The sequence below is a fragment of the Macaca nemestrina genome, chromosome 18 (genome assembly GCF_043159975.1).
Source record: "Macaca nemestrina isolate mMacNem1 chromosome 18, mMacNem.hap1, whole genome shotgun sequence".
Classification (NCBI taxonomy): domain Eukaryota; kingdom Metazoa; phylum Chordata; class Mammalia; order Primates; family Cercopithecidae; genus Macaca; species Macaca nemestrina.
The window spans coordinates 67,251,666-67,278,303 of NC_092142.1; the positions used below are offsets into that span (position 1 = coordinate 67,251,666).

General features: G+C 42.3%; 1 protein-coding gene and 1 non-coding gene across 7 annotated transcripts in view; both read left to right on the top strand.

Annotated features, from left to right (window-relative positions):
* The window catches only part of LOC105491383 (nuclear factor of activated T cells 3), a 153,729-nt gene that overhangs the window by 94,148 nt on the left and 32,943 nt on the right, over nt 1-26,638 (top strand). For all 6 annotated transcript variants that reach the window (XM_011757742.3, XM_011757744.2, XM_011757741.3 and 3 more), the window contains 4 exons: nt 5,452-5,592; nt 11,874-11,929; nt 14,331-14,457; nt 21,165-22,172. In XM_011757742.3, coding sequence (XP_011756044.1) covers nt 5,452-5,592; nt 11,874-11,929; nt 14,331-14,457; nt 21,165-22,172 — 1,332 coding nt within the window. The remainder of the gene's footprint in view (nt 1-5,451; nt 5,593-11,873; nt 11,930-14,330; nt 14,458-21,164; nt 22,173-26,638) is intronic.
* Nucleotides 19,717-19,851, top strand: LOC112428319 (small nucleolar RNA SNORA48). Its single transcript, XR_003020354.1, has one exon. It is a non-coding gene; the product is annotated as a small nucleolar RNA SNORA48 (small nucleolar RNA).

The following is a 26,638-nucleotide window of genomic DNA, read 5'->3' on the forward strand; positions in this document are numbered from 1 at the left end:
TTCATTTATTTGAGACAGGGTCTCACTCTTTTGCCCAGGCTGGAGTGCAATGGCATGATCTCGGTTCACTGCAGCCTTTGCCTCCCAGGCTCAAGCAGTCCTCCCACCTCAGCCTCCCAAGTAGCTGGGACTGCAGGCACAAGCCACCACAACTGACTAAGTTTTGCACTTTTCCCCATGTTGCCCAGGTTGATCTTGAACTCCTGGACTTAAGTAATCTGCCCACCTTGGCCTTTCAAAGTGCTGGGATTACAGGTATGAGCCACCATGCCGGGCTGGCAAAGTAATATAAATTAAGTTCATAGAGTAGTTTGAGTGTTTAAGATGAAGTTACGCTAAAACAATTCTTTTTTTTTTTTTTCTTTTTTTAAAAATAAAATTGGCCAGTCGCTGTGGCTCATGACTGTAGTCCCAGTACTTTGGGAGGCCAAGGTGGGTGGATCACCTGAGGTCAGGAGTTCGAGACCAGCCTGGCCAACATGGTGAAACCCCATCTCTACTAAAAATACAAAAATTAGCTGGGCGTGGTGGCACATGCCTGTAATCCCAGCTACTCCAGAGGCTGAGAGAGGAGAATCACTTGAACCCGGGAGGCGGAGGTTGCAGTGAGCCGAGATCACGCCATTGCACTACAGATTGGGCAACAAGAGCGAAACTCCATCTCAAAAAACAAGAAAGGAAATGGATGGAGTGGGGAGAAAAGTGGGATGTAGAGAAATTCTAGGAGCACCACTGCACTCCAGCCTGGGCGACAGAGTGAGACTCCATCTCAAAAATAAATAATAAAAAATAAAAATAAAATTAGCATGTGATTATTGAGAATATAGAAAATGCAAAATGGGGCTGGGCATGGTGTGACGCCTGTAATCCCAGCACTTTGGGAGGCCAAGTTGGGCAGATCACGAGGTCAAGAGATCAAGACCATCCTGGCCAACACGGTGAAACCCCATCTATACTAAAAATGCAAAACTTAAATGGGCGTGGTGACATGTGCCTGTAGTCCCAGCTACTCGGGAGGCTGAGGCAGAGGAATCGCTTGAATCTGGGAGGCAGAGGTTGCTATGAGCTGAGATCATGCCATTGTACTCCACCCTGCAACAGAATGAGATTCCGTCTCAAAAAAAAAAAAAAGAGAAAACTCAAAATGGTACAAAGAATAGTATAATATTAAATAATTTTGTAATATTACTATTTTTATATAGTCAGTATTAACCTTTTCTGGCTCTTTTTTTTTTTTTTTTTTTGAGATGGAGTCTCCCTGTGTGATCCAGGCTGGAGTGCAGTGGCGCAATCTCAGCTGACTGCAACCTCTGCCTCCCAGGTTTAAGTAATTCTTGTGCCTCAGCCTCCCAAGTAGCTGGGATTACCGGCCACCACACACAGCTGATTTTTGTATTTTTAGTAGAGATGGGGTTTTACTATGTTGGTCACGCTGGTCTTGAACTCCTGACTTCAAGTAATCTGCCCACCTCAGCCTTCCAAAGGGTTGGGATTACAGGCGTAATCCCACTAGGCCCAGCCTGGATTTTCTTTTATTGTATTTGTATGTCTTTTTATAAATACACATACACACACAATGTTTTTTAATTGGCCTTATCTGATACAGTTTTATATCTTGTTTTGCAGTTTTCACTTATACTATCATAGACATTTTCTTTTATTAAATATTAAGTATTATTTAAATGTTATTAAATAATAAATATTCTTCAAAAATATCTTCACCACACGAGTAGTTTTTTGGCATGTTTATGCCATCTGTTGAACAGATTTTTATTTTCTTTTGAGATGGAGATTTGCTCTGTCACCCAGGCTAGAGTATCGTGGCACAATCTCAGCTCACTGCAGCCTCCGCCTCGTGGGTTCAAACAATTCACCCTGCCTCAACCTTCCGAGTAGCTGTGATTGCAGGTGCCTGCCACTACGCCTGGCTAATTTTTGTATTTTTCAGTAGAGATGGGGTTTCACCATGTTGGCCAGGTTGGTCTTGAACTCCTGACCTCAGATAATCTGCTGGCCTTGGCCTCCTAAAGTGCTGGGATTACAGGTGTGAGCCAACACAACCAGCCTGAACACACTTTTGCTGTTACTTAGAATGTACCTGTAATCAGTGTTTGTTTTCAGGCCCCTTCTCCATGACCTATTTAGAACAGTAGAGACATGAGTATTTTCTGAGATCTAGGTTGGTGCTTGGTACATCCCAAGTAATAGTTAATCCTAAATCCCATACCTATCTTTTTTTTCTTTTCTTTTTTTTTTTCTAGAGACAGAGTCTCACTCTATTGCCCAGGCTGGAGTGCAATGGCATGATCTTGGCTTGCTACAATCTCTGCCTTCCAGGTTCAAGAGATTCTCCTGCCTCAGCCTCCCAAATAGCTGGGATTACAGGCATGCACCACCGCGCCCGACTAATTGTTTTATTTTTAAGTGAAGATGGGGTTTCACCATATTGGCCAGACTGGTCTCAAACTCCTGACCTCAGGTGATCCACTTGCCTCTGCCTTCCAAAGTGCTGGGATTACAGGCATGAGCCACTGCGCCTGGCTGCATACACATCTTTTTCTTTTCTTTTCTTTTCTTTTTTTTTTTTTTTTGAGATGGAGTCTCACTCTTTCGCCCAGGGGTGGAGTGCAGTGGCGTGATCTCTTGGCTCACTGCAACCTCCGCCTCCGGAGTTCAAGCGATTCTTCTGCTTCAGCCTCCAGAGTAGCTGGGATTACAGGCACGCACCACCACGCCTGGCTAATTTTTGTATTTTTAGTAGAGACGGGTTTTCACCATGTTGGTCAGACTGGTCACGAACTCCTGACCTGGTGATCTGCCTGCCTCGGCCTCCCAAAGTGCTGGGATTACAGGTGTGAGCCACCACGCCTGGTCTGCATAGGCATCTTCTATGAAATAATTGATTACAATACTCTCTTTGAATGGGGCTGGGGTCCCAATTTATGTACTTTTGTGACTAGGTATTAAGTAGTTGAGAGCTGTTGTGACCTGGGAATGGATGATTTCCTAACGGCATTGATTTTTAAATGTCCTTAAAATACTCTGCTAGCCAAACAAAACACAGCTGATCTTCAAACCCACCAGTTTTCCCACCCACATACTAGGAATAAAAGTGGACCTGTTTTCCAAATGTGAAGAGATATAATCAACACTTTTAAATTTTGTTTTAATTCAGAGAGAAACCTAGGTATCTAGGTAGTTGGCAAGGAGAAACCATTAGAGGCCAGGTGTGCCAACTCACACCTGTAATCCCAACTCTTTGGGAGGCATAGGCAGGAGTACTGCTTATGTCCAGAAGGACAGCTTGAGCCCAGGAGTTGAGCCAGCCTGAGTAACATAATAAGACCCTGTCTCTACAAAAAAAATTTTTTTTTAGTTGTGTGTGGTAATGCATTCCTGTAGTCCCAGCTCCTAGGGAGGGTGAAATCTGAGGATCACTTGAGCACAAAAGATTGAGGTGGCAGAGCTGTGATCACGCCACTGCACTTCATCCTGGGTGACAGCGGATGACCCTTTCTGAAATCTAACAAACAAAAACAACCGTTAGAGAACCTACACAATGAAAATAAGTATAATCTACAATTTGAAACTCAAGCAATTAAAAGAAAGAAATGGGCCGGGTGCGGTGGCTCAAGCCTGTAATCCCAGCACTTTGGGAGGCTGAGACGGGCGGATCACGAGGTCAGGAGATCGAGACCATCCTGGCTAACACGGTGAAACCCCGTCTCTACTAAAAAATACAAAAAAACTAGCAGGGCAAGGTGGCAGGCGCCTGTAGTCCCAGCTACTTGGGAGGCTGAGGCAGGAGAATGGCGTAAACCCGGGAGGCGGAGCTTGCAGTGAACTGAGATCTGGCCACTGCACTCCAGCCTGGGCGACAGAGCGAGACTCTGTCTCAAAAAAAAAAAAAGAAAGAAAGAAATGCCAGAAATAGGATCTCCAGAAAATGTAGCAACTTGGAACCAGTCATTATCAGAGAAAGGTGGCACCATAAATGCTGTTTATAAAAGTTGATATTGTAAATAGCTGGACACACTGGCTCACACCTGTAATCCCAGCACTTTGGGAGGCCAACATGGGAGGATCACTTGAGCCCAGGAATTCGAGAACAGCTTGGGCAACAAAGTGAGACCCTGTCTCTACAAAAATAAAAATTTAAAAATCGGCTAGGCACGATGGCACATGCTTGTAGTCCTGGCTACTTGGGAGGCTGAGGTGAGAGGATTACTTGAGCCCAGGAGTTTGATGCTTCGGTAAACTGTGATCATGCTACACTGGGCAATAAATAACCTGGGCAGCAGAGCAAGACTCTGTCTCTAAAAAAATAAAAATACAGGCTGGGCGCAGTGGCTCACGCCTGTAATCCCAGCACTTTGGGAGGCTGAGGTGGGCAGATCACCTGAGGCCAGGAGTTTGAGACCAGCCTGACCAACATGGTGAAACCCCGTCTCTACTAAAAATACAAAAATTAGCTGGGCATGGTGGCACGTGCCTGTTATGCCAGCTACTCAGGAGACTGAGGCAGGAGATTCGCTTGAACTCCGGAGGCAGAGGTTGCCATGAGCTGAGATTGCGCCACTGCACTCCAGCCTGGGCGAGAGAGCGAGACTCCGTCTCAAAAAATAAATAAATAAAATTTTAAAAATGAATTTAAAAAGAAAGGCTTACTTGGTGTTTGTCCGCTAGTAGTTCCCTAGAACTTGTCTTCTCTTCATTGCATGCAATATAATTTTACATCTTTGAACTTAACATACTTTTTATAATTAGATTTATAGATTTTAATGGATAGTTGTTGCATGGAAGAAACATATTAAACATTTAAGCAAAAAAGAGAAAAGCAGATGAGGTAAATGTGTTGGAGTCAGTATGAAGTTGAAGATATTAATGAAGTTTTATTAGTTTCTTTATAGTTGTAGTCTAAGAAAATAATTGGCTGGGTGTGGTGGCTCAGGCCTATAATGCCAGCACTTTGGGAGGCCAAGGCAGGAGGACTGTTTGAAGCCAGGAGTTTGAGACCAGGCTGGGCAACAAAGTGAGACCATGTTGCTGTTTAAAAAAAAAAAAAAATTGGCTGGGCACAGTGGCGTGCATCTGTAATCCTAGCTACTTGGGAGGCTGAGATGGGAGCATCACTTGAGCCCAGGAATTGGAGGCTGCAGGGAGCTATGATCACGTCACCGTGCTCCAGTTTGGGCAACAGAGTGAGACCCTGTCTTAAATAAATAAATATACTTAGAAATCACATTAATATATCTATTTTGTTTTATAAACAACTTAGTTCTTTTAGTGTGTTGTGTTACCATTGTCTTGAATTTTAAAAGTCTGAATGAATTAATCCCAAAATTTGCTTCTCTTTATTTTCTTTTTGTGGCTTGAGTTTGTCATTTGTGTATGAAAGATTTTTAACTAATATTTTGTTTTTTCTCAACTCTTTAAAAAAATTCAAAACAGCCCAGCGGTCTGCTCAAGAACTTCCTCATATTGAGAAGTACAGTATCAACAGTTGTTCTGTAAATGGAGGTCATGAAATGATTGTGACTGGATCTAATTTTCTTCCAGAATCCAAAATCATTTTTCTTGAAAAAGGACAAGGTAAGTAATATATGAGTTGATTGACTTCAAACTAAGGGGCAAAGGGTAAAATAAATTATTTAGATGTTTCAGTAACAAAAATTACAAAGTAGTTTTCATAAAGCTATGGGTGTCATTTTGCACTAGAGTCTATTTTAAACCAAATATTTATTAAATTTTCATATAAATGTTAAATTATCTTTAAGGAGCTGGGCATGGTGGCACATGCCTATAGTTCCAGCTACTCAGGCTGAGGCAGGAGGATCACTTGAGCCCAGAAGTTCTAGGTTACAGTGAGCTCTGATTGTGCCACTTCACTCCTCAGCCTGGGCAACAAAGTGAAACCTTGTTTCTAAATAATAATATAATAATAGTAATTTAAGATGTCTGAAAAGTAGAATTCCCCCAGCAACTCTACTCCTAGGTATATACTTGAAAGGGTTAGAAATACATGTCCATACATGAACTTACAGACAAGTATTTATAGCAACTTTATTTATAATTGCCAAAAAAAATGTAAACAACCTAAATGCTCACCAACCGATAAATGGGTAAACAAAATGTGATATATCCACACAGTGGAATATTATTTAGTCATAAAAATTAATGAAGTACTCATACATGCTACAGCATGGATAAACCCTGAAAATAGACTCAGAGAAGGAAGCTAGCACAAAAGGACACATAGTATATGACCCCATTTATATCAAATGTCCAGTATAGGCAATCCAGAAACCAAAAGTAGATTACTGGTTACCAGTGGTTGGAGGAAGTTGTTAGTGGTGAGTGACCGCTGATGGGAACTGGGTTTCCTTTTGGAGTGATGGAAATGTTCTGGAATTAGTGGTGATGATTGTACTGCTCTGTGAATATCCCCCAACCCTCTGAGTTGTATACTTTAAAAGGATAAATTTTGTAGTATTTGAATTATACCTCAATTATTTTTAAAGTAGAAGAATTCAATATTTATCAGGGTGTTTGATTTTTTCTTTTTTTTTTGAGAGGGAGTCTTGCTCTTTCCCAGGCTTGCAGTGCAGTGGCACGATCTCGGCTCACCGCAAGCTCCGCCTCCTGGGTTCACGCCATTCTCCTGCCTCAGTCTCCCAAGTAGCTGGGACTACAGGTGCCCACCACCACGGCCCGGCCAATTTTTTGTATTTTTAGTAGAGACGGGGTTTCACCGTGTTAGCCAGGCTGGTCTCAATGTCCTGACCTCGTGATCCGCCCATCTTGGCCTCCCAAAGTGCTGGGATTACAGGCGTGAGCCACCATGCCCGGCCTTGATTTTATTCTTTCTTGTGCATATTTAAAACACTTTTACGTCAGTTATTTCCTCTCAGTTTTAAAAACATTTAGAGCTTATGAAAGACTTTTTTTTTTGAGACAGTGACTTGTTCTGTCACCTAGGCTGGAATGCAATGGCACAATCTTGGCTGACTGCAACCTCCGCCTCCTAGGTTAAAGCGATTCTCCTGCCTCAGTCTCCTGAGTAGCTGGGATTACAGGCATGTGCCACCACACCTGGCTAATTTTTGTATTTTTGGTAGACATGGGGTTTTGCCATGTTGACCAGCCTGGTTCTTGAACTCTTGACCTCGAGTGATCTGCCCACACCCTCCCAAAGTGCTAAGATCTACGTGCCAGTCATGAAACACTATTTTTATAAGAGTAATATAACAAATACTTAAACCTACTGCCAAGTTTAAGAAATACATTTACCTTTGAAGGCCTCTGGGTCCCCCTTCTCAAATGGAACCGCCACCCAAATCGACCCTTGCTTTTCTTTTTTTTGAAATGGAGCCTCACTCTGTCACCCAGGCTGGAGTGCAGTGGGACTTTCTCAGCTCACTGCAGCCTCCTTCTCCCACGTTCAAGCGATTCTCCTGCCTCAGCCTCCCGAGTTGCTGGGATTACAGGTGCCCAAAAAGTGGAAACAACGTAAATGCTCACATCTTTTTTTTTTCCCCCCTGTTTTTAGGCTTTGTACAATATTGCCTGTATTCTTGAAAAATTGTATTTTCAGAGGTCTTAATGTTTTAAGACTGATCCATGTAACTGAAGACCTTTCACTACTATAAAGTTTTTCATTGTATGAATGTACCACAGTTTATTATCGTTTCTCTTACTAGATATTTGGATATTGTCCAGTTTTTGACACTGCTGTACCTGGTAAACATAGGCAAGAATATTAATATTCTTAAATTTTGTTAATCCAGAAGGGGTGAAATGGTATCTTGAAGTTTGGGTTTGAATTTCCCTGATAGCTATTGAGGTTGTTATGGACCATTCATATTCATTTGCTGTGCAATAACTGTGTCCTTGCCTATTTTCTCCATTGGATCATTTTTCATTTTCTTAGTGACTTAAGGAATTCTTTATATATTCTGGATAGCAGAGTGAATTGGGGGAAGTGCCTCATCTTTTCCCATTCCTTAACAGCATTTGTGTTGGGTACTCTCATATTCCCTTGCACATGTGACAGAGCTCACCTCCAAAACCTTCTGGACAGGGAACTGTCTTTGTGGGGAGCCATTAGCTTGTGATATATTTCTATTCGTGGTTGCAGGACTAGTCAGATTTGTTTCTTCCTGAGTTTGTTCTGGTCATGTATATCTTTCTTTCTTTTCTTTCTTAATTTTGATACAGAGTTTCACTCATGTTTCCCAGGCTGCAGTGCCGTGGTGCAGTCTTGGCTCACTGCAACCTCTGCCTCCCGGGTTCAAGTGATTCTCCTGCCTCTGTCTGCCAAGTAGCTGGGATTACAGGTGCCCGCTACCATGCCCATCTAACTTTTGTGTCTTTTTAGTAGAGATGGGGTTTCATCATGTTGGCCAGGTTGGTCTCGAACTCCTGATCTCAGGTGATGCGCCCATCTTGGCCTCCCAAAGTGCTCAGATTACAGGTGTGAGCCTTTGTGCCCGCCTGGTCATATATATTTTTCTAGGACTTTATTCCTTTCCCCTACGTTTTCAAATATGTTGATATTAATTAGCTCACAGTATTCTCTTTTTGCATCTGGAGTTATATCCCCCATTCTTTTATTCCTGCTATTTATTTATGCCATTTCTGGATTTTTAACCAGTCTTTCCATAGTTCTTGGCTTTATCAAACCTTTCAGTGTGCCTTTCTGTTTCACTGATTTCTGTATTTAACTTCTTTTCACTTTTTTTTGTTTATTATGTTTTTTCTTAATTAAAATTTTAATATCAGTTTTCATTCTTTTATCTTTTTAAAACTTAAGTATTAAAGGCTATACTGTGTCCCCATCACCTCTCTTTTATAATTTCTCTATCTTTTTCTACTGGATCCTTCTTTTTGGAGTTTAATTATGTTTCTGTCTTCTCATCCTAAACATTCCCTTTCTCTTAAATCTGTCATCCTCTTAAGCTTTTGTTTCATTTCTCTATCGCTTAGCATCCACCCTCTCAAAAAAGTAGTGTCATTTGCTTTCATTTCCTTACCTGCTACTCTTTAATCTTTTGTCTTTCACTTCATTGAAATCATAATCGCCTAAAAATTTGACAGCCAGCTACTTCCTCTCCTTCTTAACACTTTTCCCTCTTGACTTTGTTGTTATCTGGTTCTCACACATCTTTATTCTTGTTCGTCTTTTTATGTGAATTTTTCTGGCTCTTAAATATAGATATTTTCTAAGGTTTTATATTAATGTTTCTTCTCATTATCTTTCTTCTTTTTGATAAATTTTATTAGCTCCCAAATCTCTCTCTGTAGCAACATGTTTCTCTTAAATTTTAACCTGAAATTTAAAGTACCCACTAGATATTGCTTTATAAATGTCTCACTGAGACTTAAAATATGAAAACATACCTGACTTCACAAACTAGTTTATCTCTCTGGGTTTCTTAACTTGATTAATAATAGCATCTTCTCTTTGAGCTGGAAAGTATGTGGCTGTCTTCTTCTCCTTTAAAATTCATTTCCCTTCAACCCTGACCCATACCCTGCCTGTCTTCAAAAAACATCAGTTCTGTTTCATCATTTATTAATTCATCAATTATTTATGAAGCATTGCTATGTGATATAGACACTAGTCTAGACATTGGGGATATAATGTTGAATACAACCTTCAGGTTGCGTGCTCTGATAGAGCTTACATTCTAGTGGGAAAGCACTTATAAACAAATAAATGAACAAGATTATTCCAGGTAAAACTGTATGAAGTAAGAGGGTAGAGTGATAGAGACTGAATTGTGAACTGTTTTTATCAAGTCATCAAGGAGTGTCTTTCTGTAGGTGTCACGTTTTACGTGAATAAGGAGCATGAGAAAGAGACGGTGTCTCAGAGCCGTCCCTTCCTTTCCACTCTAAAAATTCATCTGTGCCTGAATACAATTAATAGGTATTATTGAATTCATTTATTTGACCCAGAGCTTCACATTTAAGAACTTTTGATTGAAGTTGAATCATGTTAAATGGTGACAGTTACTGGCTTTAGAGGAGATTGCAGTTGTAAACATGTAACTCCCATTTTAAAAGCACCTTCAGCAATCCCCTTCATTTTCTAGGCTCCTTATTATGGCATTCAGGCCGTAATCTGCTGCCAGTCTTTCCAACCCTCTTTCTTACTGATCCTTGCCTCATACTTTATACAACATCACAGCTACTTGTAAGTCTCTGTATCTTAGGAGTTCTTGTCATCTTGTCTTTGCTCATGCTGTCTCTTCTGTCTATAATTTACCCTTTCCTCATATGAGTTCTTTCTCATGTTAAGTCTCAGTTCAAGAGCTCTTCCAGGAAGCCTTCCTTGTCTCACTACCCCTCCCCAAGATTAGGTTAAAGACCCTGATCCCTGTGTTCTTGGTTTATCCAGAGTGTACCTTTATTAATTATTGTACCCAACACATTTTATTATAATGAACTGTTTGCATTTGCCTTTCATCCACAGGCTGAAGGCAGAGCATCCTGTCTCAGTTATGTCAGTAACACAAAGTGGCACATAAGGATCCAGCAAATGATTGCTGAACTGAGCTATAATTCTAAGTAGGTGTAGCACTTGCCTGTAGTATCTCTTGTGCAGCAGAAGTAGCCACTTTCTAATTACTGGACTGGAAAGTGATGGTTACAACCTGGAAAGCATTTGATGAAATCTCTCACGATAACTTCGCAGACCAGATGAAGAAGTGCTGCAAGCTGTGTGTGGCTTAGTCACTGAGTGAATGCCCATGACACACACACACAAAATGCTTTGGAATAATTGTACATCAGTTGGAGAGCTTTAATAGCAGATAAGGCTGTCTCCAAATGAGTAGTTCACTTGGGATGAAGAGACAGAAAATGTGTTGGCCAAATCTTCAGGTGACAGAAATCTGGAAAGCCTAGGAAACATTTTTTAGGACCATCAGTATCTAAAAAATATTTTGGCAAGTCAAGGGATCCAACAAAATGAAGTCTCCCTGCTGGGAGTAAGTAATATTCCAAATGGTTGGGAGAAAAAAAACAACTCAGCTGCATAAGTGCACAGTGTGGGAACATGGCAGTAGGAAATGTATAGACACTTGGTCATATACTTAGTGTGAGAATCAGCATATGGTGCTCCCAAGAAAACTTCCCCCCCGCACCTCAAGAAAGCTTTCATTAACAAAGACACAGCATTTCCATGTACAGTGGTTAGAGCCTCAGTCATTCTGTACCACACTTGGTCATTTCTCACGTAGGCTATTCAGTCCTGGGCCTTGTGAATTTGGAGGAGCATATTTAACCAGAGACCATGAAGTCTAAAATATTATGTAAGGAATAGGCACAGAACTGGGGATGCTAGCCAGTAGGAGAGGAGACACAAGCAGATATAACAGCTTTTCAACATCTGAAATATAATCTCACAGAGAAGCAATCAAGATTTTATTTTGTGACAGCAAGGAATAATATTTAGACTAGTTGTTGGATACCATAAAGAGACATTTCATTTATCATGAGGAACTTTCTAGCAGCAATTATTATCCAAGATGGAAAGAGTTACCTGGTGAGGAAGTGAGTTTCCTATCATTTTAGTTACACAAGCAAAAGTTGGCCACCACTTGATGGGGGTGTTCTCAGAGGGCTTTTAAACATCACTTGGGTAGATGGTTAGAATGAACTCTGTGGGATCTGCTAACCTGGGCAGCCCATGATCTTTCTCCTTATTTTTTCCCCATTTGTATGCATTTACATTTTATTTTCATAATGGAAGTCAGTGGAAAAAAGATCCCCTTTGCTAATAAATTTGTGATACTACATGCATTAGATTTTGTCTGTATGCTTTCTGATATGAATTTCTTTTAACTATAAACTCTTTCTTTCAATAGATGGACGACCTCATTGGGAGGTAGAAGGGAAGATAATCAGGGAAAAATGTCAAGGGGTAAGAAATTCACCTTAATTCTTTTTTTTTTTTGAGACGGAGTGTCACTTTATCGCCCAGTCTGGAGTGCAATGGCGCGATCTCAGCTCACTGCGAGCTCCGCCTCCCGGGTTCACGCCATTCTCCTGCCTCAGCCTCCTGAGTAGCTGGGACTACAGGCGCCCGCCACCTCGCCCTGCTAGTTTTTTTGTATTTTTTAGTAGAGACGGAGTTTCATCGTGTTAGCCAGGATGGTCTCGATCTCCTGACCTCGTGATCCGCCCGTCTCAGCCTCCCAAAGTGCTGGGATTACAAGCTTGAGCCACCGCGCCCGGCCCACCTTAATTCTTAAGAAATATTTAAGACACTGAATAGAAAATTGAATAATGCTGCTTTATGGTATGGATGACTCTTTTGTATATTGATTAATAAAAAAGTAAAATTAGGCCGGGCATGAGGCTCATGCCTATAATCCCAGCACTTTGGGAGGCTGAGGCAGGAGGATTGTTTGAGCCCAGGAGTTCAAGACAAGCCTGAGCAACCCTGTGTCTACAAAAAATAAGCCATGTGTGGTGACATGCACCTGTAGTCCCGGCCACTTGGGAGGCTGACGTGGGAGGATCACCTGAGCCTGGGAGATCAAGGCTGCAGTAAGCCATGATCATGCCACTGCACTCCAGCCTGGGTGACAGAGTGAGACCCTGTCTAAAAAAGTAAAATTTCTAGAGATGATGTTCCCCTTCCCGAGTCCAAGTGATCTCATTGTTCAGTTCCCACCTATGAGTGAGAACATGCGGTGTTTGGTTTTCTGTTCTTGTGATAGTTTGCTAAGAATGATGGTTTCCAGCTGCAAAAACAATTTCTCGAGGTTTGGAAGTAAAATACTTACCTAGTATTAAAGCAAATTAAATTAAAATTTAGAAAAGGTAGCCAGTTAGTATCTTGTTTTCTCCCTATTGCATACAGGGGAGAGAAACTAGAAATGAAAGACCATCAGAAGGTTCTTATTGAAATTATCATTAATTTCTCTGAACTCATTTAGGAATAAAAACAAATTCAATAAAGAACATATGTATAGGCCTTCATGGAGAAATAAAAAAGAGAAAGAACATATGTAGTAGGTAAAAGATAGGAGCAAGAAAGTCCTTAGGGAATTGTATACTTAACACACTATTTCTAACCCTTCAGCTATTTAGTTAAGCCTTCTAGGATTCTACATTGAAAGTTTTGGTCTTGTTATCGTGGTTGGAATGGAGACAGAGTATTTTCTGGGCTAGGGAATACCACTTCCTACAGTGCTTTCCAAAGATCTGGAGCAATTTAGGTTGAGGATTGCATTTGGTTTGGGGCTAAAGATTTTCACCTTGGGTTTTGTAAAATTATTTTTGATGTAGATACACGTTTTGTTTAATGCTAGTTTAGAACATTTTGGATTATTTAATTTTTTAATTTTTATTTATTTATTTTAGATGGAGTCTAGCTCTGTCATGCAGGCTGGAGTGCAGTGGTGCAGTCTCGGCTCACTGCAACCTCTGCCTCCCAAGTTCAAGTGATTCTCCTGCCTCAGACTCCTGAGTAGCTAGGACTACAGGCATGCAACATCATGCCCAGCTAATTTTTGTATTTTTAGTAGAGATGGGGTTTCAACATGTTGGCTAGGCTGGTCTCAGACTACTGACCTCAACTGATCTGCCTGCCTTAGCCTCCCAAAGTGCTGGGATTACAGGTGTGAGCTATTGTACCTGGCTCCAGTTTAGAACATTTTGAATGTAAAATTTAAGAAAAGAAATCTAAACTAGGGCCGGGTGCGGTGGCTCACGCCTGTAATCCCAGCACTTTGGGAGGCTGAGGCGGGTGGATCATGAGGTCAGCAGATGGAGACCATCCTGGCTAACATGGTGAAAACCTGTCTCTACTGAAAATACAAAAAATTAGTCGGGCAAGGTAGTGGGCGCCTGTAGTCGCAGCTGCTCGGGAGACTGAGGCAGGAGAATGGCATGAACCCGGGAGGCAGAGCTTGCAGTAAGCCGAGATCATGCCACTGCACTCCAGCCTGGGCAACAGAGCGAGACTCCATCTCAAAAAACAACAACAACAACAACAACAACAACATAGTAACATGTAATATTCAGTAGAGCAAAACATCTTACTACGTAGTATGTAAGACTTTTTACTTCTGCTACAACCAGAAACCCAGTTGGGTGAGTAAAAAGCAGTTTCTCTTTTATTGATTAAAGGTCTTAATCTCTTTCAAGACTGAAGTATCCCTATAGTAAATTTCCAGATGATGTATATGACTAGCTGATGTGCAGAATTATCTATGCTGGAGCCTTGTAGTTAAGACTCATGAGTTGTGATGTGTTTAACAGGTGCATTTCATTTTTAGTTCTGAGTGTAACACAATCTTGCTTTCCATCCTTAGGCTCACATTGTCCTTGAAGTTCCTCCATATCATAACCCAGCAGTTACAGCTGCAGTGCAGGTGCACTTTTATCTTTGCAATGGCAAGAGGAAAAAAAGCCAGTCTCAACGTTTTACTTACACACCAGGTACGAGGAGGAGTCATGATGGTTTACTATAGAGCTTTCTTTCCTAATGAATAAAAAGTTATTTAATGAATCCTATATTAGAATGTTTAAGGTAGAGTGCTTATAAACAATGAAAACACCAACAGATGCTCATTCTAAAGTTTTGTTGACTTTAAATATTATATGTGGTCTCAGTTGTTATTTTGTAATGATATATTATAAGGAAATTAGAAGATGAATGATAGTTTTAAAGTCTTTTTTTCAGAATTTTTATCAAAAATTCCCAGCATTACAGAGGGGCAGGTGTTTGTGAGTATGTGTGTGTTCCTGGGTCATGAACTCCCCTTGTACCCTTAGCACCATAAAAAGGCAGTGTGGCCAGACGCAGTGGCTCATGCCTGTAATCCCAGCACTTTGGGAGGCCGAGGCGGGAGGATCACCTGAGGTCGGGAGTTCAAGACCAGCCTGACCAACATGGAGAAACTGCCCCTTTACTAAAAATACAAAATTAGCCAGGCGTGGTGGTGCAAGCCTGTAATCCCAGCTACTCAGGAGACCGAGGCAGGAGAATTGCTTGAACCCGGGAGTGGAGGTTGCAGAGAGCCGAGACTGCGTGATTGCACTCCAGCCTGGGAAACAAGAGCGAAACTCTGTCACACACACACACACACACACACACACAAAATGAGCTTTAACAGAAAGGTAACATGATCAGACTTGTGTTTCAAAAGCCATTTTCCCCATATTTCTTTTCTTTATAAAGTGTCAAGAACCAGTTTAATCTTTTCTGAAATTAGTGACTGAGGAGTGAGATTTACATGCGGTAAGTCGAAGAAGGTGATTCAAACACCAAGAGTGTTTTGAATATACAGACAGAACATCAGTGACAATAAAGAATATCAGGTTTTGGGGAAAGATGAGAGGGGATAGGATTTAAAATGGGCCTTAGAGGGGAGAAGGAACAGAAGGGAAAATAAAAAAGATGGATTGAGATGGATGTAGATGAAGAAAGTTTGTAGATTTAGTAATGGAGAGTTTAAGGAGCTTCCATATGATAGCTTTAGGTTTTTTCCCACAAAAAATGACAGGAAATATCCTATTGTGAGCAGAGGGAAGTTTGGGTGATTTCATAGTTGGACAATCATGGAGAATGTTTGAAATTGTTTTTGTAAAGAGAGAGAAAGTTCTCTACAGAAACCTGGTAGCATTCTAGACTTGATTGAAGGTTGATGTTGATCATCAATTTACAGATACTATTGTAATTAATCCTATAATTAGGGGTTTAATTTTTTTTTTTTTTTTTTTTTTTTTTTTGAGACGGAGTCTTACCCTGTTGCTCTGGCTTGAGTGCAGTGGTGCAATCTTGGCTCACTGCAACCTCTGCCTCCCAGGTTCAAGTTCAAATGATTTTCCTGCCTCAGCCTCCCAAGTAGCTGGGATTACAGGCACCCTGGCTGATTTTTGTATTTTTAGTAGAGACGGGGTTTCACCATGTTGGCCAGGCTGGTCTTGAACTCCTGACCTCAGGCAATCCGCTTGCCTTGGCCTTCCAAAGTGCTGGGATTACAGGTGTGAGCCTCCGTGTCTGGCCCAGGGGTTTAATTTTCTTTTTCCTCCCTTTTTGTTTTTCATACCAGTTGGTAACAAGTTGACCTGCCGTTTAACTTTCTTAAGTAGCACTCAAATTCTTCAGGGCAGGTGGCAAGGTATGCATCTCCTCCAGAATGGGGTATAGCAAACGTCCTGTCCAAAGAGGTTATTAAATACTGTTGAGATGAGGGATTGTAGACTCTAACCTGAATGAGAAGGAAGAGGGCTTTCCAGATTGCAATAAGAAAAGCAAAATCAGTCAAGCAGATTAGGGGGTTTGATTACTACCTCATAATGGTAGTAATTGAAAGGCAAACCAGGAGAGTTTGCTGCCTTTCAGCCCATGAATTGGGAGGACAATAAAAAGGCAGAATCCTAGAGGATATTAATTTGGGAATGGAAATCAGTAGAGCTCTGGAATGGAAAGAAAACATTCGATTGCACTATAACTCATCACTGCCCTTATGGTTGATAGATGACAAATCAGGTGGCATAAACTAACAGAAGAATAGGCACACAGGAATGTTTGTATAGTACTCATTCTGGTTGGTTATTGTCTTTCTCTGTAGCATTTAACTTTTTTCATTTTTTTCTAAAATGAAATTTTGAATAAAATGTTTCTAAAATGAAATTTTTTATAAAATTTTTACAAAAGCCAGTACATTACTGTAATTTTTTTTTTAAAGATAGGTTTTTTTTAAAAACATTCAAATTCTCGGCTGGGCGCAGTGGCTCATGCCTGTAATTCCAACACTTTGGGAGGCCGAGGTGGGCGGATCATGAAGTCAGGAGATGGAGACCATCCTGGCTAACACAGTGAAACCCCGTCTCTACTAAAAATACAAAAAAATTAGCCAGGAATGGCGTCGTGCGCCTATAGTCCCAGCTGCTGGGGAGGCTGAGGCAGGAGAATGTGTGAACCTGGGAGGCGGAGCTTGTAGTGAGCTGAGATCATGCCACTGCACTCCAGCCTGGGTAACAGGGCAAGACTGTCTCAAAAAAAAAAAAAAAAAAAAAAATTCAAATTCTCTTCTCTTCTGAGACTATCATTCTGTCCTTCCAGATTCCTTTGATCCACATATAAACAAAATTTTTTAAAAATGGAAATGGGACCAGCCTGTATATGGTTTTGTAACTGAACATTTTAATTTTTCTTCATCGACAGAGTTTTACAGAATTGTAATAACTTCTTAGTATTCTGTTGTATGACCTGATCTCTGTTATGTTAGTGTTATTTTATCTCATTAATTTGTATGAATTCTTTATTTAGAGATTCTAACCTTTTGTTTGTTTATGGCAAATAATTCCTTTTAAAATTTTACTTATACAATTTTTAGATAGTCATATTGTTACGGGACCCTTGAGGTGTCACTTTGCCAGCCGGAAACCCCTGTGGCTAGTGGCACCTTTGCCCATGGCCCCTCTGGGCCCACTCGGCCTGGCAAGCTACATGTGGCTTGCGCTACCGGCCTGGATCCCATGCCTGCCAAGGGTGAGCAGAGTGGGAAGGGGTGTGTGAGTGAGCGAGCGTGGAGTCGGCACGCTGGCTATGGAGGGGCTGGCAGCTCTAGGCACCAGCATGGGTGGTGGCTCCCTGTGAGGCTGCAGCTAGACCAGGGATACCACAGGCAGCTTCCATGGCTGGCACTGGGGAACATGGTGGCCCCCAGAAACTTGGAGATGCCAGGAACCTCAGAGCCCCAAAGAGAGTGTCACAGCGCTGGCTCAGGGAGCTTCTAGGTCTGGGCTCCCTAAAGACCGCAGCTCTTCTCTCCTTCTTGGTGCTGCCAACATGGCGAGCAAGGGGCCTCTTTCAACCCTGTTTGTGTTACAACTCTTTCAGCCCCACTGAGTTCTTGTCCTATGCCCAGGAAGACTGAGGTACGCGGACAAATGGAGGGTGAGTGGGATGAAGAGGAGCTTTTTTTGAGCAATAGAACAGCTCAGAGAAGACCCACAGAGGGTAGCTCCTCTCTGCAGCCAGGGTGTCCCAAGTGTTCAGCCCTCAGCAGAGAGGAAACTCTAGAATGGGTAGCTCCTCTCCACAGGCAGGTTGTCCTGTTGTCTTCTCAGCTCTCAGCAGCTCTCAGCAGAGAGGAGACCCTGAGGTGGGTAGCTCCTTTCCACAGCTGGTCGTCCTGTTTTCTCTTTTTGAGTATGGCTGAGTCCAGGTTTTATATGGGCTTCAGAGGAGAGAAAGTGCATGCTAACTGTTCCATGGGGTGGCCGTGGGTGGGCCCGGAAAAAGCACCGTAAGTTTGCATTCTGGTCCGCAGGACTGGCAACCCAGTCCCCAGGCTTCAGGCCTTCTCCAGCTTGAAGGTGGGGCTTCACTGGTGACCCACCCCTTTCCGCCCAGGAACCTGTCCGCCTCCTGTTGCTTTTCATGGTGCCCAGGTTGTTTGTGTCAAGGGGTGCCTGCAAACCAGGGTTGAGCTGCCCTCACCCCTACCTCAACATCCCTCCTGTGCTCGTCAGTGCCCGAAGACTGAAGGGGGCTGAGGCAGCAGGGGGCTGGCGTGTCAGCACTGCCCCAAGCATACACACACCCTGCTGAGTTGCAACATCGCCTGGGCTCGGCCTCAACTTCCCTCCAAGATTGAAATGGGCACCAGGAGCAGGGAGAGGCCAGGCACCAGGAGCAGGCACCTCTGAGTCTGTTGGGGGAGGTGGACTTTCTGGGTCCCTGAGAGTGCAGAGATGCCTAGGTCAGCAGCCATGGTTTGAATGGCTGTAGCTGTACCCAGGATGGTGGGGCTTCTGCCTGCTACCACCCCACTCCCCCCGCCAAGAGCACAGGGATGCCCAGGTCAGCAGCCGCAACTGGGTGGCCACAACTGCACCCAGGAAGTACAAGGCTCCCGCCCTGCCAACTCAGAAGATGTGGAGCATGCAGTGCTGGCCGCACCTCGCCCACTGCAGCCAGTGTCATGGCAGTGGCCACTCCAGATGGGCAACCACTGCCATCAATAGTTGCTTTTTTTTTTTTATTAAAGTATTTCTGAATTTATTACCTTTTTGGCAATCCCTTTGCAATAGGGATCCAACCAATATCAATATCCAGTGGAGGGATGATCATTAATTGCAAATGGCTGATTCTTTTAGGGTTTTTAAGTTTTATTTTTTATTTTTATTTTTGTTTGAGACAGAATTTCACTCTTGTTGGCCCAGGCTAGAGTGCAGTGGCGTTGTCTCATTTCACTGCAACCTCTGCCTCCCGGGTTCAAGTGATTCTCCTGCCTCAGCCTCCTGAGTAGCTGGGATTACACGGGTGCATCACGACGCCTGGCTAATTTTGTGTTTTTAGTAGAGACAGAGTTTCATCATGTTGGCCAGGCTGGTCTCGAATTCCTTACCTCAAGTGATCCTCCCACCTTGGCCTCTCAAAGTGCTGAGATTACAGGTGTGAGGCACCGCACCCAGCCCGACCTTCATTATTTTACATGTCGATGTCTAGTTTTCTTCGCGCCATTGTTGAAAACCATCGAATGGTTTTGGCACCCTTGTTTTTGAAGATTAGTTGACCAAATATGTGAGGATTTATTTCTGGACTCTATTCCATTATATTGATTATGTCTATCCTTATGTTAATATTACACTGTTTTAATTATTGTAGCTTTGTGTAGTAAGTTTTTAAATCAGGAAATCCTGATTTCCTCCAACTCTATTCTTTTTCAAGATGATGTTGGTTGTCCTTGACTTGGGTAGAGTGATGTCTGCTTGGTGCTGTCTATCTCATATAAGCCAGGGATGAATCAATGCCTTATTTATCCCAGCTTGGCTTTTGGTCTGTGCCCATACCTGGTTTATGCCTTGGACACATGGGAAAAAAGATCATGTTGGCTATTTGGAATCTTGAGATTCCATGTGTATTTTAGAGTGAGTTTTTCTATTTCTGCAAAAACTGTCACTGAGACTTTGATAGGGATTACATTGAATCTGAAGATCACTTTATATGACTCAAGGACATCAATTTTTTTTGACAAAAGATCACTTTGGAGAGTGTTGTCATCTTAGCAATATTAAGTCTTCAATCCATGAACCTGGAATGTCTTTCCATTTATTTAGGGCTTCTTTAATTTCTTTCAGCAGTGTTTTATAGATTTTAGTTATGAGTCCTGCCTTCCATGGTTAAATCATTTCTGAGTATTTTATTGTTTTTTGATGTTATTATAAATGGAATTGTTGGCTATGCACAGTGGCTTATGTCTATAGTCCCAGCACTTTGGGAGGCTGAGGTGGGAAGTTTGCTTGAGTATGGGAGTCTGAGACCAGCCTGGGCAACACAGTAAGACTTCGTCTCTACAAAAAATAAGCATGAGCATGGTGGCACATGCCTGTATTCCAGCTACTCAGGAGGCGGAGGTGGGAGGATCACTTGCTGCAGTAACCCAAGATTGCACCACGGCACTCCAGCCTGGCCGACAAGAAATTGTTTTCTGAATTTTTATTTAGATGTTTATTGCTAGTTTATAGAAATATAACATTATTTTTGTATGTTGATTTTGTATCCTGCAACTTTGCAGAATGTATTTGTTAGTTTTTTTGTGGATTTTAGTACTTTTTTTGATCCCCACATAATGGCAGAGGATCAAGTGAGATGTGTGTGAGAACCATTGTAAAGCAGAAGTTCTGTGAATGTCAGAGTCACGGTTTCTGGTGTATGATGCAACATGTAAAACCAGATGATTGGTAGGCTTCCGATCAGGGATCCCAAATTCAATACTTTATTAGGCCCTAGGGCTTTGTTTTTTGTTTTAGTTACTTAATTTTGAATAGGTAATAAATACACAGTGAAAAACATTCAAAAGACTAAAATAGTATGTAGTAAAAGGTAAACCTCTGAATTCTGTCCTTTAGTCACCTAGTTTTCCTTCCTAGCAGTGACTCTAGCATAGTTTCTTGTGCCTCTTCCCAAAGATATTCATATTATACACAAGCAAAACGTGTATGTGTATACATATGTATGTACGTCTACACATACACAGAGAAATACCCGATATTTTACATGAAGTTCCTTAAAGGCATTTGAGTTTGCCCCTCAGCTTATGCTGTAGTTGTGTAACCTAGCATGAAGGCCTGTCAGAATTATTTTATGTATTATATAATAATATTTGCTTTAATCATTTTATTTTCAGTTTTGATGAAGCAAGAACACAGAGAAGAGATTGATTTGTCTTCAGTTCCATCTTTGCCTGTGCCTCATCCTGCTCAGACCCAGAGGCCTTCCTCTGATTCAGGGCATTCACATGACAGTGTACTGTCAGCACAGAGAAGTTTGGTTTGTTCCATCCCACAAACATATGCATCCATGGTGACCTCATCCCATCTGCCACAGTTGCAGTGTGGAGATGAGAGTGCTAGTAAAGAACAGCATATGATTCCTTCTCCAGTTGTACACCAGCCTTTTCAAGTCACACCAACACCTCCTGTGGGGTCTTCCTATCAGCCTATGCAAACTAACGTTGTGTACAATGGACCAACTTGTCTTCCTATTAATGCTGCCTCTAGTCAAGAATTTGATTCAGTTTTGTTTCAGCAGGATGCAACTCTTCCTGGTTTAGTGAATCTTGGCTGTCAACCACTGTCATCCATACCATTTCATTCGTCAAATTCAGGCTCAACAGGACATCTCTTAGCCCATACACCTCATTCTGTGCATGCCCTGCCTCATCTACAATCAATGGGATATCATTGTTCAAATACAGGACAAAGATCTCTTTCTTCTCCAGTGGCTGACCAGATTAGCGGTCAGCCTTCTTCTCAGTTACAACCTGTTACATATGGTCCTTCACATTCAGGGTCTGCTACAACAGCTTCCCCAGCAGCTTCTCATCCCTTGGCTAGTTCACCACTTTCTGGGCCACCGTCTCCTCAGCTTCAGTCTATGCCTTACCAATCTCCTAGCTCAGGAACTGCCTCATCACCGTCTCCAGCCACCAGAATGCATTCTGGACAGCACTCAACTCAAGCACAAAGTACAGGCCAGGGGGGTCTTTCTGCACCTTCATCCTTAATATGTCACAGTTTGTGTGATCCAGCTTCATTTCCACCTGATGGGGCAACCGTGAGCATTAAACCTGAACCAGAAGATCGGGAGCCTAACTTTGCAACCATTGGTCTGCAGGACATCACTTTAGATGATGGTAAGTTCATCTATGATATGTTCTTGAAATAGTGTAGATTCAGGAACTTTATTCTCCCAAGTGTCATGAAAAAGTTTCTATGGATTGCTTATTGGCATATGGTTGGGCTTTTAAATAAGTTGTTATTAGAAATATATGTTAATATATAATTTTGCCTGGCACGGCGGCTCACGCCTGTATCCCAGCACTTTGGAAGGCTGAGGCGGGTGGATCACAAGGTCAGGAGTTTGAGACCAGCCTGGCCAACATGGTGAAACCCTGTCTCTACTAAAAATACAAAAAATTAGCTGGGCATGGTGGTGCAGCCTATAATCCCAGCTACTCGGCAGGCGTGCAGGAGAATAGCTTAAACCCGGCAGGTGGAGGTTGTAGGGAGCCAAGATCACACTATTGCACTCCAGCCTGGGCAACACAGCAAGACTCCGTCTCGAGGGGAAAAAAAAAATTATATATATATAACTTTGAGGATAGATATGAAAATCCATGCCTTAGCATCTGCTTTGCCACTAATATCTGTTGCTGAATATAGCATCTTTTCTTCCAGAATATATAGTGAGATCACAGTGTCTAGGGAATGAAATTCAAGGTCGTTAGTTCCATAAATATTACTGAATCCTGTCCTTTTGCAAGATGAAGCTAGATGCTGGGAATATGAAGGATGTATTAAGATAGAGATCTCCGCCGGGTGCAGTGATTGATTCACACCTGTAATCCCAGCACTTTGGAAGGCTGAGGCAGGTGGATCACTTGAGCCCAGAACTGCAAGACCAGCCTGGGCAACATGGCAGAACCCCATGTCTACAAAACAAAATACAAAAAATTAACCAGGCATAGTGGTGTGGGCCTGTAGTCCTAGCTAACCAGGAGGCTAAGGTGGGAGGATCACCTGAGCTGGAGAGGTTGAAGCTGCAGTGAGCTGTGATCATGCCACTGCACTCCAGCTTGGGTGATGGAGTGAGACCCTGCCTCAAATGAAAAAAACATATCTGCAGAGATATGTAACAGATTTCACAGGAAGGATTCAGCAAGTCTTCTGTGAGTAGGTGACATTTGAGCCAAGGTTTGGAGGATGAGTACAGTTGACTTTCTGTATGCATGGGTTCCGCACCTTGGATTCAACCATCTGTGGATTGAAAATATCTGGGGGAAGAAAATGGATGGTTGCATCTATATTGAACGTGTACATACAGACTTTTTTTTTTCTTGTCATTATTCCTTAAATAATATAATATTACAACTGTTCCCATAGCATTTACATTGTATTTGGTATTGTAAATAATGTAGATATGATTTAAAGGGGGGATGTGAGTAGATTACATGCAAATAGTATGCTGTTTTATATAAGGGACTTGCGCATTCATGGATTTTGGTACGGGGGGGGGTTGTAAAACCAGTCTCCATGGACATAGTCATTTCTCAGTGTACTCAAGGAATTGGTTTTAGGACCGCCTGTGTACAACCAAATCATGCATGCTCAAGTTCCATGGTCATCCTGTGGAACCCACATGCAAGAAAAGCAGCTGTGGTCTCAGTGCTTTGGGAGGCCAGGGTAGGAGGATTACTTGAGACTAGGAGTTTGAGACCAGCCTGGGCAACATAATGAGACCTCATCTCTACCAGAAAAAAAAACACAAAAATTAGCTGGGTATGGTGGTGTGTGCCTGTAGTCCTAGCTACTAGGAAGACTGAAGTGGGAGGATCGCTTGAGCCCAGGAGTTCGAGGCTGCAGTGAACTGATGGCATACTATTGCACTCCAGCCTGGGTAGCAAAGTGAGACCCTGTCTCTAAAAAAATTAAAAAGCCTTCCACATATGCAGATTTCACATTTGAGAATATTCTTTTTTAGATCCATGTTTGGTTGAAAAAAGCTGTGTATAAGTGGACCCAGGCAGCTCAAAGTTTTGTTGTTCAAGGGTCACCTGAGTATGTTTTCAGTAAATGAAGATCAGAGGCAAGTCAGATAATATAGCAAAAATAGAGAAGAAGGATGTGTTTGTCAGGGAAGGATATGTCTGTGGTGGGGTGAAGTATGGGGATGGAATTGGGGGATGGGGTGATTGGTACAGTGCAGGATGGTTTTAAAGCCATGAGGGGACATGTCAGGTCATTTGTGTGTAAACAGAAGGTATATGTGTAAACTAGAGCAACACCTAAAATTTGCATAGCATTCTTCTATTTATTATCTAATCTTATCATTCCTCAAACTCTGAGGTAGATAGTGACATTTACAGAGTTGGACTTTTGAAAGATCACACAACTAGTAAGCAGCAGAACTGAGACTGGATCAATCCAGTCTTTTTCTTGTGGCACTACAGCTGCCTCCCAGAAATAGCAGGCCATGGTGGTTAGAATAGAACTCTGTACTAAACGGAATCCTTTCAGGTTTTTCTAATTCCTGGAGAATATTCTCCAGAAACGCATGTGCACAATTTCACTGCATTAACCCATGTTCACAACTGCATCTAATCTGCCACACTGTGTTTGGCGTACTTGAGGGCTCTGCTATTTAAGCTTTTTGCTGTTCTTTGTGCACAGCTAGCGTAAGTGTCACTCCCTACGAAATGATGAAACCAAAACATGGAGAGCAGGCTGCTACTTTTATGCAAAACAGATTTGAAATAAAGGCTTATGCAAATATTGGCTTTAAAATTGTTACCTGTTTCTTCTTTTAGCAGTTTTAGACTAACTCTTCACATTGCTTTTCACCCTGAAACAAGGAGTGAGACCTTGAGTCACTCATTTGTGATATAACTGAAGATAGGAGATATATTGAGTGGGTCTTTAAGGGCATTTCAGCTCATTTTCTTTACCAATGAAGATATTTTTTCCTTCTAAAAAGAGCCCAAAGCTAGAACCTGCTCTTTCTAATTTACCACAAGTTGAGAGATTTGGGGGTGGAAGGTAGGATAGGCAACAAATCAGATTTCTAGAAAGGTTTTGGGAAAATGTATCATTATTTGAATATATTAAGATTTGTTTCAAAAACAGAAGCTCTGGAAAGGTGGGGTCTGTGAGGGCAGCTGTAAAAGCAATTTTATTTTTGCCCCCTTTATTATGGTAGAGCATACAAGCAAGAAAGGGGCCAGGTGCCGTGGCTCACGCCTGTAATCCCAGCACTTTGGGAGGCCGAGGTGAGTGGATCACCCAAGGTCAGGAGTTCCAGCCCGGTCAATATGGTGAAACCCTGTCTCTACTAAAAATACAAAAAAATAAAAAATTAGCCGGCGTGGTGGTGGGCGCCTGTACTCCCAGCTACTCGGGAGGCTGAGAAAAGAGAATTGCTTGAACTTGGGAGGTGGAGGTTGCAGTGAGCTGAGATCACGCCATGGTACTCCAGCCTGGGCGACGAGAACAAAACTCTGTCTCAAAAGAAAAAGCCAGAAATGTTCCTAGATTGTAGACCCCCAGGGACTAGCTATCACATTCGCTCATTGCCACCCCTCAGGGGACTTGATAGAAGCTCAGTGCTGCCAAGCAGTAATTACAGAGGGGGAAGAGCTGGACACAATGGTGTGCACCTATAGTCCCGGCCACTTGGGAATGTGAGATGGAAGGATCACTTGGGCTCAGGAGTTTGAGTCCAATCTTGCCAATACAGTGAGACCCTGTCTCTAAAATTAAAAAAAAAATAAGGACAGAAAAAACTGAAATGCGCTCTTTTTATTTTTTTGTGATGGTAGTCTCACCCTGTCACCTGGGCTGAAGCGTAGTAGTGCAGTCTTGGCTCACTGCAGCCTCGATTTCCTTGGCTAAACGGATCAATCTTCCCACTTCAGCCTCCTGAGTAGCTGGGACTACAGGCATGTGCCACCACACCTGACCAATTTTTGTTAAAATGCACTTCTGAACACCTTAGATTATTGGCTGTATAATTTTTGCAAATTGAATTTTTGATGCTTAATTTAAGCTCCAGAATGAATTTATCTTTATTTTTATTTTTATTTTTTGAGACGGAGTCTCTATCACCCAGGCTGAATTGCAGCGGTGTAATTACCGCTCACTGCAACCTCCATCTTCCAGGTTCAAAGAGATTCTCCTCCTTCAGCCCCCCGAGTAGCTGGGACTACAGGCATGCGCTACTACACCTGGCTAATTTTTGTATATTTTAGTAGAGATGGGGTTTCGCCATGTTGGCCAGGCTGGTCTCAAACTCCTGACCTCAGGTGATCTGCCTGTCTCAGCCTCCCAAAGTGCTGAGATTACAGGCAAGAGCCACCATGCCCAGCCTAAAATGAATTTTTAATATTTTTAATTTGACTCATTTATTATGATATTTGGATTTGCCTTTGAAGATAGAATTTCTAGATGCTTAGAAAATCCTAAAGTTCTGCAGCCTTTTAATGTAAATTCAAATTAGCTGGGTGTGGTGGTAGGCGCTTGTAATCCCAGCTATTTGGGAGGCTGAGGCGGGGAGAATTGTTTGAACCCAAGAGGTGAAGGTTGCAGTGAGCGGAGATTGCACCAC